Source organism: Puntigrus tetrazona, chromosome 1, assembly GCF_018831695.1.
Source record: "Puntigrus tetrazona isolate hp1 chromosome 1, ASM1883169v1, whole genome shotgun sequence".
Taxonomy (NCBI): Eukaryota; Metazoa; Chordata; class Actinopteri; order Cypriniformes; family Cyprinidae; genus Puntigrus; species Puntigrus tetrazona.
Window position 1 is genome coordinate 5,283,540 of NC_056699.1, and position 16,520 is coordinate 5,300,059.

Below are 16,520 nucleotides of genomic sequence, written 5' to 3' on the forward strand. Positions count from 1 at the left end.
AAAATCATTGTTTAATTATTTGGGAGTTATTGAGCAAATAAGGTAAAAAATAAATGCATATAATAATAGAATGAAAGTGTTTTTTGACCTTGCATGCATGCCAAACAGTTTTTGGGACTCTTCAAACCAAAATATGAACCTTTCATAAGCCATCATTACGTTAAAAAATATCAGCCAAAAGAGTACAAGTAAACAGCATTTTTATTGCATGTATTTGTTTGGCTACTTTAGGAGAGCCAGCATGCGGCTACGCCAATGCAATTACAGTGCAGTCAAATGAAAGTGTATTTAAAACAGATTACTTCTGGGACTGGACAGTCAATCAATGAAAATGTTGATTACTACAAACCTCAGCATACCTGAGCCAAGTGGTGTTCATTCTGTCCTGTATCTGTTTAAAAGAATTAGAAATCCATGGAGCGTGTAAGACGTTAAACACTTGATCCTTCAGTACTAAAGCAATGGTCATGGTGAAGGGGAAGAACGGAACCCGCCTGAGGGAATTAATTTTCTGTTTAATGGTTAATAAAAAATAAATGTATGCTTTGTAAGACTATGGAAAGATGCTGCTCATTTAGAATAGTGCTGTGTAATTTATCCTATGAGAGATGCTGGGCTTGCACTGCTGTTGACACAGTTATGATTTGGACTGGGTATGTTTTATTGCCGTTAAGTGACTGGAGAATGTGCATATTATTCATGCCAAATTAGAGAATAAACTGTAAGAAATGAGGATGGGGATATCCAAAGCCAAGTTCTCCATTTAAATATTGTTCTATCTCTAAAAGAGTGGCAAAAAGAATCATGAACATATTGAATCAATAAATCTAGTGATCTTTCATAATAAAAGCTAATTCATTAAGTAAACCTACTACATTTTTCAGTTAAATAGTTGATTAATCATAGTTTGCATTTGCATTTTGAAGGGTAGTGTACATTTAATGCATATTTCTTTTGTAAACAAGTTTGAAAATGTATCAAGATATCCTGATATTTTCTGTTGACTTGTTAGATTATATACAAGCTGATAATAAAAAGTACACTTTTTATTAATACAGTAATTAAAAAGCATCACTTGACAAACACTGTGGCCTGTTTGTGTGCGCGTGTGCGTGCGTGTTTGTCTGTGTGTGTGCGTGTCTGTGTGTGTGTGTGTGTGTGTGTGTGTCTGTGTGGCTGGTGATTGATCGGTCCATGATTCACTTTCTCATTTTTAGGTGTCTGCGCCTATGTTTAATTCTCACATTTGTCTGTAATGCTGACAAGTTTCAGGACAAAATGCATTTTAGTACAATGTGCTTGACTCAGCTTTTGTCTGCTTTTTTCTTTTGCTGCTGTCTGACTAATTTTGAGTAGCACTTAAAAAAGAAAAGGACATATTGCCTATGCAGTGATGGACGGTGTGGCAAATGGAACAGTGTATTACAGAGAAATATATTTCTCATTTTTCAGACATTTACTGTTTTGAACACAGCCTGATGGTCACTGATGTCTTCTATTGAATGTTGTTTTCATAATAAAGCATTGGAAATATTCAGACCAGTTCTACCATTATAATTCTCATATTTTTTTTTTTTTTTTTCTCAATATACAAGCGTAACCTTGAAACGCTTTGTTGTCCCCTGGGTTGTATTTCTACACTTTTCTTTGCAAAATATTACTGACTGAAATGAAAGCAATTTTATATCACTGTGCCATTCGATCTTTTTCACAGTAAAGATGAGCAGCAAAAGAGACACAACTTGCAGGGACAATTACTGTCTTCAGAGTTTCTCAAACATGACAATTTGTTCTCAGAACTACACAATGTTCTTTGTTTCTTTACAAATTTGTATGTTTCTGGTTCTGATAAAAAGAACTCTGTGGTTTTAAGTGCAATCTTTCTGTCACAGTTTGGGTACAGACAATACAGACAAGAAAAAATATTTGTAAAGATCTACAGCAAATATGGTTGTACCATTGTGCCAACGGTTGTACTAAAAAAAAAAAAAAAAAAAAATCCTACAGAAAATATTTATTTAAAGAAACATCTTAATAACATCTTGTTATACTATCTTATTTCACTATGAATCTAGTATGATTTCTTTTGCGTTCCTATCTTGCAGTGCAATAACTTGCAGCTAATTTAGTTCAACTTGTCACTGAAGCTAATGTAGTTCAAGTTTAAGTGGGATGAATATTCTTAACTGACCTCTACTGTTTTATAGCTGTATTATTATAATAATAGTGTTTTGGTACAGAAGCATTCAGATCTCGTCTTCGGCAGGGTATGATGTACCTAGAGGAGAGGCGTCTGGTGCACAGGGACCTCGCGGCCCGTAACGTCCTGGTGAAATCTCCAAACCACGTCAAGATCACTGATTTTGGACTCGCTCGACTGCTGGATGCTGATGAAAAGGAGTATAATTCGGACGGAGGGAAGGCAAGTGGTTAAAACCTGAGACACACTGGCTTGAAATTATTGAAATCATTTTAAAGTGGTTTTGTAGTTCATATGGTGGGTTGGAAACCAAACTATTAATCAATGTTAATGTGAATAGTAGTTGCTTGATTGTATTTCTAATTTCTAATCATACTGCAGTGAAGTTTTTTTTGGTTAACGCGTGATTGCATTACTATATAGATTATCACATATTGATGAGAATTCTTTCTTTTATGCAGATGCCAATCAAGTGGATGGCCCTGGAGTGCATTCATTACAGAAAGTTCACACATCAGAGTGATGTATGGAGTTATGGTGAGTAAAACACTTTTTACTTTTACTTTTGTTTAAAAGAGCTTAATACAATGCCCTTGTTGCATGTAGTGCAGCTTGCAGTGTTTTTTTTTACGTACAGAACATGATTTGTTGACTTTATATATTGTCATTCAGGTGTGACTATCTGGGAGCTGATGACGTTCGGAGGAAAGCCCTACGATGGGATTCCCACACGCGAGATTCCAGACATCTTGGAGAAGGGCGAGCGTTTGCCCCAGCCGCCCATCTGCACCATAGACGTCTACATGGTGATGGTCAAATGTGAGTGAATGCTTCAGAAAGCATGCTTGTATTCACATACTACACTTGTCATGTGTAGTATTTGAATGATACTGTAAGGTATTTGAATACCACGATTTTTCCATGCTGTAGTTATATACTTGCAATCGCATGGTTTTTATCCCAGCCGCTCACCACGTCTGACCAGACAGTCTTGTGGACTGTGGAAATAAGCAGCTGGATGAGCACTGGGGTTTCTCAGCCGGTTCAATCAAATAAACACAAAGAGTTGAAATGAGACTCGGATTGAACCCATTAATTCTAATTACATTTTGACTGTAAGCTGTTGTTTGTGATTCTACTCGCTGTGACATCTGTAACCCCACGGACAATGAAATGCGAAATATTGATGGAGATGAAACGTGGTGTGATTGCGTGAGTAATTGCTGCTCATTTGGATAATGTGTTTGAGCGTGAGAACTGAAAGGAAATTAATTGGGAGGAAATAAGGAGCAGGCTGCTGCAAGGTGAGGGCATGTTACTTCCTGTCAGAGACATAATAGAACTGTAAGAAGTTCAGTAATAAACGGCTGAAAAAAACAATGAGATGCAAATGAGCCTATTTATCTATCCATCTGTCTATCCATTCATCTATCTATCTCTAATGTGAATTTGTCTTTCTTTCAATTATTTGTTTTTTTTTATTCCTTTTGTTATATAATTTGTAATTAGCATTTATTTCCCCTTGTCTGGCTTTTTTATTTATCTATATATGAATCTATTGGTCTGCCTGTTTGGTTTGCTATCAGAATATCTTTCTGCTTGTCTATCTCTCTTTGTAAAAAAACATAAATAAAATAATGCACTGTCCATAAAAATGGTGTATATGACAAATGCAGTTACTACTTGGCATTGCTTACTGTCTTCACCGCAGGCTGGATGATTGATGCTGATAGTCGGCCTCGGTTTAAAGAACTCGCTGCAGAGTTCAGCCGCATGGCACGAGACCCTCAGAGATACCTCGTCATACAGGTGAGAATACGACTATTTTTGTATTACATCTCACCTTGAAAATCAATAAATTTGTCCTACACCGCCCATTTAACTCAAGGTGATTGCAGAGAGTGATGGTGTCATTTCTGCTCTCAGGGGGACGATCGCATGAAGCTTCCCAGCCCCAACCACAGTAAGTTCTTCCAGAGTCTTCTCGATGAGGAGGAGCTGGATGACCTGATGGACGCAGAGGAGTACTTGGTTCCTCAGACTTTCAATATCGCTACCTCTTCTTACACATCTTCTTACACAAGACCACCAATGGATACCAGTAGGGTAAGTGTAGCCTCTTTATATATCTTTTCATGAACTGATAAAATGTATACTGATCACCAACAGATCCTCTGAGAGTCCAAACAGCTGATAAAACATCATAACATAAAAAAACAAATAATTATGGTAACAAAAATGGCAGCCATGGTTGCTGGAACTGTACCTTAAAAAAATATGGTAACAATGTTTTTGAGAGTCATGTGATGAACCAAAGCCCATCACTAGCAGCTTTTAAATATGAACATATATAGAAGGTACTTAGTGTCATTCACAGGAGAACGAATCACCATCATGGTGAGACTCATTAAACTGAAATATTCAATAAACATTAATTTAACAACATTACCACCAACTGGTGGCAAGTAAACTTTCTGTAATTTTTGGCTAAACTATTCCTTGAACAAAAATTATTACATAATTATTAAGCCAAAACAGTTCTGGCTTTCACTTATGTACTTTAATGCTGCTTACTTAATAAATAATCATACTTCTGTTTGTCTCTGAAGCCTATAGATTCACTAGTAATGAAACTTGCCGTCATCCCCGACATGAGATAGACATGCACTCCTGTTCTATTGTTTTAGTACGGAATTTTACTTTACTGAAAATGAAATGATTTTCTTACTTTTATGAAAAGATTGCTGAGTCATTGATGAAGGTGGAGGATCCATCTAAACTTTATTTTTGTTCCCTCATATAGACACAACTCAAGTGTCGTGAGAGAGTTTTTATCCCAGAAGACGGGATGGGAGCTTGTTCTCATGATACTTCTGGTACAGCGAGTGGCGTCTTCATTCCTATAAGCACACAAGGTGCGGGTCTCGAAGCCCTTGAGGAACAACACTGTAATGGGAGCTTGAAAAAACAGCCCGTGTCTGCTGGAGACGACTGTGACAGCCAGCGCTACAGCGCAGACCCAACTGTGTTTTTCGCAGAAAGGAATCAGAAGGCCACTGGTGAAGATGGTTACATGAGCCCTATGAACAAATCAGCCTCAGGTAAAATAAAGACAGCTATTTGAAATATTCAATGTCCTGTTTGAGAAGTTGCACTTGGCGCAAACATATGAGGGTGCATGTGCATGATGCTACTGGGTATACATGAATTATTTTGGTGTAAATCACCTCTGAAAGTCTTTTATTACACATTCTCTGGTCGATAATATCGTGGCCATTCCATTTCAATCTCGGATAGTTTAAAACAAAAGGGTGTCTGGAGTAAAACATTAATCCAGTGTGGTGGGTTGAGTAGGATGATAAATCAATAGATTCTGAGTTCCTCCATTACAAATTTTGGCAGCAGTTAATGGTCTAATCCTTCACCTCTAGAGGCCTCAAACTAAAGAGTGCCAATGAATTGTGGGTGGTTAACTACAAGCAGGCTACTCACTGTTTTAATGCTAGTATCGGTAGTTAAACTACAGCCAGAAGGCTATATGTTACCAACACAAAGTAGCTATTTAAGAATACCATATCACCATTAAGAAGTTGGGGGTCAGTAAAACGTGTTTGAAAAAATAAAAATGTTTTCTATGCTTGCCTGTGCTGCATTTTATTAAAGTATAGTCAAATCAGTGATATTGTAAAATATTTGTACAATTTAAAATAGCTGTTTACTATTTACGTAAATATAAAAAAATTAATTTATTCATACGATGGTAAATCAGATTTTATTTATTTGTTTATGACATTTACTAATGCATTTCCTAATCCTAACTAGGACATTATTGCCTTAGACAGCCGATTTAAAATACTTAATGCTCAATATAATGTGACCAAAACATTCAAGCTATTTGAATGAATAAACGAGCTACTTTAATAAAAAAAAAAAAGAAACACAAAAAGCTGCTATCATACTAGAAAATGTAGTGTTGCTACTTTTGAACATATTTACATAATTAAGCCTTTATTCTGAAGATGTTCACATATGCTCCACAGCTGAATGAGTATTTCTGTGCACATGCAATCAACATATTCGGAAAAAACTAACACTGATGTTCTCGTCTGGAAAAACTAGACACATTGCTCATTTATTATGCTGCATATGTATTAAGTGAACAGTAATTTAATCAGCTCATTAATTCTCATTCATTTCCTGAACAATAACACACAAGTGCGATGAATTGTGAAATGTAGGTCATGAAATTTGTACAAATGTAGGCCACAGTGTTTCTTTTAGAGGTGTCATAGAATGCAAAATTGTATCTACTGTATTGTGTGTGTGTGTGTGTGTGTGTGCGTTTGTGTAATAAATATGTGTAATGTATAATATTATATGATTATGATCAACATACCAGTGCTGTCTACTACTAGTGTAAATCTAGTGTATTCTGCTTCAGTAATTATTAGTTGTTAATACCAAAGATTTTATATATATTGCGCTTTTGACATTCTATTTTCATTTTCTTTTGTGTCTACAGACCATCTTAGCCCTGTCGAGGAGAATCCTTTCGTAAACCAGCGGAAAAATGGAAATATTACTGCACTGGACAACCCGGGTTATCACAGCACCCCTGATAGGAAACTCAAGGGTGAAGATGAATACATCAATGAACCCCTTTACCTCAACACATACAACAACAACATGAACCAGGAGATTATGAGGAAAAATGGAGCTTCCATCCCTCTGCAGATGACAACAACAGCCAACACCGCAAGTAGCCACGTTATCCTCCCGACACAAACTGGGAAAGCCCACCACCACGGCCAGGGAACACATGTTCATTTCGCCGTTCCACCTGTTCAGCCCCCCCAGACAAGATCGATGAGCCAAAATGGCCAGCATTCCCAGTCGCCACACGGTGCTGAATCCAATTCCTCCAGCATGTCTGGCAATCCCTCCTTATTAACCCAAATCTCCCTCGTCAGCCAACAGATCCAACCTTGTCTGGCAAGTCAGTCTGGCTCTACAACTCATCCGGCTCAAGTGTCGAAATCTGCAGTCACCGGTAAAAGTATATCCGGCCTTCCCGGCCACCTTGTCTATCCAGGTAACATGCTTCAAACGGGTCATTCTGGTACTGTAATGGTCGACAGAAAGTCAAAGAAGAATTTTGATAATCCTGACTACTGGCAGCATAGTCTACCGCCCAAGGTGACCCAACAGAACCCTCAAGATCCAACTCAAGTGTGCAAAAGCAAACATCTTTACAGGCACAGCATCCGAAGTCGCATCGCCATGGCTGACAACCCTGAATATCTTTCCGAGTTTAACAAGAGGCCAGGAACGGTTCTGCCACCTCCACCTTACCGGCACAGGAATACGGTAGTGTAATGCCGCAGTTCTAGAGAGCCAGATTCTTCCACCAGCACCGTATGCTAATTTGGAATTACCGAAGAACAGGAAAAGTCCCAACTTCAGGAATTACTGAAGGAGACTTATCAGACTTTACAAGGAAAACCGATCAACCAAAGTGCCTCTAAATTATTCCAAAAGCTATTCCATCTTTTCTATTCCAACAAATCAGAATGTATTTAGATGTACATTCTTTAAAGGGAAAGTGTAAACCAAAAATGGGTATTCTGTATCATTTACCTTCCCTCATGTTACTCCAAACTTAAAGCACTTTCAAACTCAAATGAAAATATTTTCATTTTCGAATCCTGATTGATATGTCTCTCCATTGAAGGTCCATTGCACCAAGAAAAAAAATTAAAATTTTGATTAGACCAGAATAAAAATGACACTTTTTTTCAGTGTACAACAAAACTTTCAAAAAGTTCATAAAATAAATCCATATGAATTGTTTTTTGTCACTTGTCAAGCAAGTATGGTTAATCTTCCATTTACCGTATTTGATAAGCTCTATGTGCGCGCATTGCTCAGTGTTTATATATGAAAAAATGCCTAAATTGCATAATCACATTAAGCAATTGTGTCTCTGCAGAAGATTTAGATTAAACCTCTTTATACAATCTAAAAATGCTGGATTAAATACAGGTTAAATGTTTAACCCAATCTTCTGGGCAGTATCCCAACTGCTGGATTTGTCCGTATTTTAGCCAGCACCGGTTTGTATTTAACCCAGCATTTTTGGATTTGTTTTATGAACTCTTTAAGTTTTGGTGAAGGGACAAAATATCTCAGAACTTATTTAAAATGTCTTATTTAGTGTTTGAAATTTCAAGTCATGTTTGCTTTTAAGGGTTAAATGATGAAAGAATATTCATTTTTGTTCAAACGAACTCTTTAATTCTCACCTCTGACTAACTCTCCTACAGTTTGGTGCGTCATAACTTTGTGGAAACTGGGAAGGTAAGGAAAATCAAGAATTCACACATTCTAGTGTTTTTTTTATTCGAAAGGAAATGGACTTGTAATGTTTCTTTGTGGTTTTGACCAGATGTCTTTTTGACCACTTCCTATTCATCTTGTATTCTTGCTGTTGATGCCGTAAGCTATATTCTCTTCCATTTTCTTGACTGAAGGACAAGGATTCGTTACGAATCTAGGATCGCCCCTTAAGAAAACGGGGTTACCGTAACTCTTATGTGAATGAGACAATGACGTGGATTGTAAATTGGTGCATCTTCTTGTACTGTAGTGGATTTCTTAATGGACTACACTGCTATTTATTTTCAGTCATTGCGCTCTTTTTCATGTTTTTTAAAGACCTTACTAATTTCCCCCAGTTTTGTACTCAGATGTACAAACAAATCTGATACAGGCAGAGAAAGAGCACATGGCTAGCCATACAGCTTCTTGAGCTAACGGGAAATAAGTGCCTTCCTCAGTGGCACAAAAGCATCGGTGGATGTGCCAATGGAGTGATTTGACCTGGAATCTTTAACTGTTGTAAATATACGTGAAACTGATTTGAATATTTACTGAGCCACCCATGTGCAAACAGACTCACCCACAGCCGGGGAACCATGTATTGAACATGTTGTTGTATTTAATTCATCTAGTAATGAATTTAACGGCAAGGTCGCTATATTCTGGAAGGCAATATTACAGGTGATGGAGGGCACAATACAAACTCAAATAAACTACTGATCTCCAATGGAGAATTTTTCAAAGTACTGTGACAGAAAATACTTTTGTCTGAAATGTATCCTGCTCTCAGTGAGAGTGTGACCGTATTGTGGCCAGGGCGAAAGTGTTCATATGTTTTATAAACTGTTAATGGGCGTTTGTCATTAATTATGTCAGAGTGTCATAGCAGATAAGAAGTTGTGACTGTGCAAATTTGGTCCTAAACATACCATGCTGAAATTATGAGGCTTTGATTTGCTTTTGACTGAACCGCCATGAGAGATGTAGCTAGATTTGTTTGGCTTTTCTGTTTTGTTCTTTTCTTTGCCTTGTACTTTTGTTTGTTTTGGGGCTATTCCAAAAGATGCATCTCATCCCTGTTGTAATTCTATTTGATGGAATGACACAATAAAGGTCTTGTTTGAGATTTTAAAATTGTTCTTATGTTCCTAGAGTCTGAGATGTGGAGGTCTTTTGTTGTTGTTGTATGGTACAAGCACCAGCTTGTTCACTACACTTTTCAGCTGCAATCCATCATGTCTGAACTTGCCCTTACAAACAATTACTATGGGGCTATGGAATTGGATTTGCCAGCAAGTTACATTCATGTGTTTGCTGCTTCCTCTGCTTTTTGTTTTATTTATTTGTTGTTTTAACTGATAATTAGTAAGTTATTGGAATGGAAACTGATCTTTAATTAAAGAAAAAGTTCACCCCCCCCAAAAAAAATGCTGACAAGTTACTCATCATCAGGTTGTCCAAGATGTAGATGATTTTGTTTCTTTTGTGAAAATTAGTACTGCATCACTTATTCACCTATGGATCCTCTAAAGTAAACGGGTACCATCGGTAATCCACTACAGTCCATCAATTAACATCATGAAGTGAAAAGCTGTGTGTTTGTAAAAAACAAATGACCCATCCAATTATTGTGAGCTGCTTTGACGGCACCCATTCACTGCGGATGATCCATTTATTGAGAAAGTGGTGTAATGCTACATTTCTCCAAATCTATTCCAATAAAGTAAGCTTTCAACACTTTTCCAGTTTTGGGTGAACTATTTCTTTAACGCCCAACATCTAAAAATGATTTATATTGGTTGTTTATTCAGTAATTTCATTCATCAAGCAGATTGTCCAGGCTGCTTTTTTAATTGTAAACTCTCGAGATTTACACCTACCACATTAAGACTTTAGATGACTATTTGTATTTATTTAGTTATGTATTATTATTATTATTTTAATCACAGGAGCAGGCTGGTGAAATGCATTTCCATGAAGGCAACATTGCAGTACGTTATGGTACAAATCCAAGCAGTCATATGCACAACTGACGTACAATAAAAACTGTAGAATCAGTAGTTCTAAATAAATAATTAACTCATTCTGTTTCAATTTCCCTCAGTTTGACTTGAATTTAAAAACATCATTGTCTGTCTCCTCTTTCATTCCTGTCTCTTTTGTTCATAAGACAAGGAAGTAGAGTATTTTAGCTCACTGATCTCTGCGCATGGAGACTTTATTCCAGCTAGGCAGAGGCAGTAAATGAATCAAACTGTCAGCTCATGGAGGTTTACCTCAACCCATGTTGTTCCTCTCTAAGAATAAATGCCTGTGGATGTTTTTCTGTGTCCTGTTTATTCCAGCATCACAACATTGCACCATACTATCCACAGTTCCAACCAAAAGTTTATATAGCTATAGTTATTACCAGTGAAGACACATCCTGCTATTATTATTGCTCATACCCAGGGTTCAAGGTCTGAGTGCACCATAACTTGTCCTGTGCTCCAGTGATGTATGTTTATTTGACACGATCAGTAAGTGAGATGTTCCTGTCTCGCTCAGCACATTGTGTGTGATGATCTTCGTGCGCAGAGCCAGCTTTTGTCCTTTTAAATGTCTCCTTTTGTGTTGGTGACCTGTAATAAATGAGCGGGTGTTTAAAAGTGGCAGCTGTGTGAAGTGATTAGGGGGAGAGGGAGTACTAGAAGAATGAGAAACAGTATCACCAAAACTGTGGAGCTTTTCCAAAACCTAGCGCATGGCCAATCTATCATATTTAGGCATCATTGTGCATGCTCCTGATGCATCAAAATAATGGCAATTTACAAAATGTGACCAGATTTTGTAAAATAATTGCGTTGCTTTCAGACAGATCATGTGCACGCAGCAGTCAGTGTTTGCCAGATTGAGCGGATTTACTACCGATTGTGCGGGTAAATATTGGTTTGAGAGGGTGGCCAAAATTTGGGGTTTTCAAGCATATAAATTAATAATTTGAAAAATACTGATAATTGATTAACATATGAACCCGTACTGCATCCAATCATTCATCACAATTTTACTAAACACATGCACACACACATTGCAAAGACACTTGTCAACTGATACTGACGTTGTGGACTTTTAGCCAATCAGAAGACAGATGTGATGATTCATGAGCGCGGTAACGGATCTGATTTTGCTTGTATAACTGTAGTGATCATAATGCCTAAATATAAGTTTCATAGTAAAGAATGGAAAGTGTTTTAACTCCCAAAATGTGAATTATTATTATTATTATTATTTTATATATTTTTGTAAAAAAATCTGTCTTGACTGTGTCTGCTAGCTTGCATATTTTAATCATATTTGGTAAATTTCTTTAATATATTTGTATTTTTTGTATTCAAATATTTTAATATATTATCTAGAATTATATTCATATTATTTTGTCCTCATTATTTAATTAAGGAGATCTTGATTTACATTCTATCACATTACATTGACAGTTAAAGTTTTGGGAGGTTTTTTTTATTTTTTTGGGCTGGAAATTGTCCATCATATCTGGCAACACTGGCGGCAAAACAATACTCTTGTCAGTACTGTATTTGAGTGCTAAGTATGGTTATGTTCACACAGAACCTGATTTTGCCTAGTGTGACATGTTCCAGGATCAACATCTTTGTTGACCCTGGAACAACATTGTGATTTGAAAAAAGTAGTTTATAGTTCTTGTAAAGTTTAGGCTTACAGTCAATGTTTGGTGGCTGTACATCAGTATTATTCATCTATTATATTCTCTGATTTTAGGCATTACTCGTGGGTAGGCTAAGGTTAGGTTTCATCTGATTCAGTTAGTTTTTCTCCACCGGAGGGGCTCCTGTCAGTTTTGTGTTCTGCAGGCTACTTTGATGCTCCGCTCTCCACCCAAATTTAAAAGCTCCCGTCGGTTAATGAAGGTTTGATGGATGAACTTGCGGCTCGATTGGACTCTTCTCATGTAAAAAGTTAAATGGATTTAATTTTTATGGACGTCGCCAAATTTTATTATATTACTTTGGTGACTGTTGCTATGGATACTGGTAAGGAATATCAAAGTCTCTTTAAGACAAGTCATGCCACTCAGCGGCCATCTTTGAAATGCCTCTCCGAGTGCATCCGAGTGCAGCTCCTATCACTTTGTATTGGGAAACATCAAATTCTCCCAAACTCTTTCCTAAGCTCACAATTAAATTTAATATTTGAAATCACTAATGGAATCCGACAACAACTGTGCAATAATCGTTGTTTCTTTTGCTGAAATAGTGTTCTAAAAAGCTTGAGATATCAGCCAGTGGGCATGCGCGGTCCTAGGCGCACGTTTCTGAATGCTCAATGTTTCTATAGCAACCAGAACTTCTAATGGAAGATGCGGTGATACGCTGACTTCACTGATCAGCAATTAGCTATTTAATTTAGAAGTCTGGGTTTCTTGTGATTGATCGGTCATTTTAAGAGTAAAAGAGTAAAATGTTTCCCTATTCAAAACTATACAAGTGACACGTCTTGGGTATTCTATAGTCTTTTCAATATGGGATTGACTCCTGTTGCACGTTCAGACAGACATTTTGAAGCCTGTAAATTTTTGTCAATTTAAAAAAAGCTTTAAAATAGTTTTTATCTACTTTATTTTTAGCTTTAATATTGCAATTTTAAGTTAATATTTAAACTTTGTTTTATTAATTATGTCATGCACTTGTTTTAAACATTTAAAATATTTCTGTTTAACTTTCATTTATTTCAGCACATTATAATGTTTATTCAGTTTTTATTATTATTTTTATTTACTTTATTTTTGGTTTTAATATTTAATATTTAAACTTAATTTTAGTTTAAATTTTTAAAATGTTTGTTTTAGCAATTTTGTCATGTCGTTTTGTCATTTTTATTTATTTATTATTTTTAATATTTCTAAAAAATCTTTATTACTTTATAACTTCATTAAAGAAACTTGGAGATGTTGTCACAGTTCGTCTGGATTTAGTCTGGTATATGTGTTGAATCTCCACCCTCTCACTGAGTTTTGGAGCAGTTGTGTGTGTGTGTGTGTGTGTGTGTGTGTGTGTGTGTGTGTGTGTGTTTGTCTGTAAAAGCTTGCGTTCCATGTATGTGACAGTAAGAGCACAGCAGTCACTTTGCAGCAGAAATATCGCTGCTGTTTCCCCGAGTTTAAAGGCACATAAAGCTCTGTGTGAGGAGGTGGGGGTGATGATGTGTGACCTTGGATTACTGGCTCTTGAAAAGGAGGTTCTGAGAAACCATCATGACTGTGCTTTATGCCCTCAGTAGGGAGTTTGATGTGCCGTTCGCTCACAATAGTAAGAAATTGGATTAGAGGGGAGAGCAGACGGGAATGTGTTTTAGTGAAGGAGGAGTTTAAGCAACTGAGACATTGTAAAGAATTAGACAAGCGTACAGTTCAGAGTAAAAGCTCTGCGAAAGCCCTAAAATAGACATTTTTGGTCTAGTCTTGTGTTAACTTTATTTCCCTTCAAAATCTATTCACACCAAGGTCTCAATGCAAACACAATTCAGAGCACCAATGTGAACAGTACTGAGCCGGATCTGTTTTTGACCCGTATTAAGATATGCTAGCTATCCTAAATACAAGTACAAACAGGACCAAAACATTTGTCTTTCTTCATGCACATCCGAAGATGAAATGCATGTGACTATATTTCATGCATACACCAAATGCATGAAACCTTTTTTCCACTTTTACTCTTATATTATATTATATTATATTATATTATATTATATTATATTATATTATATTAATTTTAAAATTAACATAGTGGACAAGATATAAAATTATTATTGTTATTATTAGTCTCTGGGCATTTTTAGGCCCCATGCTTTTAAGGAAACTCATAAAACATACTGAATTTAATATGAAAATCAAAAAAAAATTCTTTTAAGGGGTAGGTTCGGGTGTAAGGTTGGTGTAAGGCAATAACAAATACGGTCTATACAGTATAAAAAAACATTACACCAATGTGTGTGAGTGTGTGGGCTGGAAGAAAAGTTAGCAAGAAGGCAAATGTTGACAGAATATTTGATTTTGATGAACTGTTGTTCATTTTTACTGATTGCTAATCACAGAATGCTGTCTGACAGGTAAAATATATGACGGCACTATATCAAATTACTAAAAAATATATATTATAAATGAAGTAAACCTGATCTTGTGAAGTGACATTCAAGCTGTCGGACAGCGCTTTGGAGTACTAGTCTGTGTCCTCACACACAAATGCAAACACAGTTCTGCTCCCCTGTGTCTTCCTTTAGCACCACCCACCGTGATGAAACACTTTCCTCCTGGCAAGGTGAAACTGTGCTGAAGCTGTATTATTAATGAGAGACAGTGAGAGACTCTCGCTGTGGAGTCCAGGAAGCGTTTGAAGCGAGCTGTTTTCTTGTGTGGATGTGTGTGTGTGAGTCAGTTGTGCGGTCAGCGCTGCTTCTCCCTGGTGTACCGCGGCCACAACAACATTTCCAAACCCAGTCAGACCAATTAATCAGATTCACTCTCTATGGATCTGTGTGTGTGCGTGTGTGTGTGTGTGTGTGTGTGTGTGTGTGTGTGTGTGTGTGTGAAAAGAACAAGATACTACCACACATCTCTTCCTCCGAGACTCTTTCTAGCAAATATAAAGATACATTCAAGGTCTTGTGCATGACAACACTCACTAAATGAATGGCTCTCTAGAAATCTAAGTTCTGGTCCAAAAGTGAACTAGTATAAACAACCACAACAATAGTGTTATATAATACTATTGTTACCTACTACTACTAATACTAGTTATCAATTATATATGTTTGTATATTTTATATTGTTTGGTTTTTTTTGTATTTTTTTACACACGCACACACACACGCGCACACACACATTCATACATACATTACATATGTGTGTATATATATATATATATATATATGTATATATATATATATATATATATATATATATATATATATATATATATATATATATATATATATATATATATATATATATATATATATATATATATATATATGTTTTTTTTTTTTTTTACTATATTAAAAACACACTATAATAGTAGTAGTAGTAATAATAATAATAATAATAATAATAATAATAATAATACATTTAAGCATAATACATTGAATATTTCAACATTAGTAGCTAGTCTGGTTTTTCTAATACTTTAATTTTGTCCTACATAATGACACTTTAACGATAGATATATAGCGAACACAACCAGCGCTGCTTTTATTAACCAGCCTTGATAAGTCCTGAGGACTGGCGAAGGGCTGGAGATGAATACACTGACTTCTGCATGGATCTTGTCACTAATTAATTCTGGCGATGAGATGAGCTGGCATGAATAGACACCATCAGGTGCTCAGCAGAGAAACCTTGAGCTCCACGCACCGGCTCATTTTATTAAAAGTTAATGCCTCTGGTGACCTGAAGTGACACGACAAATCATCGCCATCTGCAGAGAAATGGAGTCTTGTTTAGAAATAGAATGTTACCAGTATTCAACTACTACTTTAAGAATTGATATCTTCACAATAACTGCCTGTAAAAAGGAAAATTTTACTTCAAAATTCTAACTATTTATTTAACATGTAACTGAATACATTTTATTATTTATTACTATTGATGGCAAATATACACAGCTGTCCAAATGTATGTGGTAAATTGTTGTAATATTTAAAACAATAATAATATATTGATAATCTTGCTTAGGCAATAAATTCATCATAATTCAGTCAAGACATTTATAATTGTATACAGAAGAATAAATGTTATTCTTTTGAAATTTCTGTTCATCAGTCCTGAAAAATATATCAATTTCCACAAAAATTATGGTGTTTTTGAGCACCATTATGTGTATGTGTATATATGTGTATATATATATATATATATATATATATATATATATATATA

The 16,520-nt window shown here is 36.0% G+C and overlaps 1 protein-coding gene across 1 annotated transcript in view; it reads left to right on the forward strand.

Moving 5' to 3' along the window:
- Nucleotides 1-10,901, forward strand: part of erbb4a (erb-b2 receptor tyrosine kinase 4a) — a 136,462-nt gene extending 125,561 nt beyond the window's left edge. Inside the window, exons 21-27 of the mRNA XM_043240427.1 lie at nt 2,267-2,422; nt 2,662-2,737; nt 2,873-3,019; nt 3,912-4,009; nt 4,127-4,306; nt 5,004-5,301; nt 6,723-10,901. Of these exons, the coding sequence (XP_043096362.1) occupies nt 2,267-2,422; nt 2,662-2,737; nt 2,873-3,019; nt 3,912-4,009; nt 4,127-4,306; nt 5,004-5,301; nt 6,723-7,576 (1,809 nt within the window). The 3' untranslated portion in view covers nt 7,577-10,901. The remainder of the gene's footprint in view (nt 1-2,266; nt 2,423-2,661; nt 2,738-2,872; nt 3,020-3,911; nt 4,010-4,126; nt 4,307-5,003; nt 5,302-6,722) is intronic.
- The last annotated feature ends 5,619 nt before the right edge of the window (nt 10,902-16,520 follow it).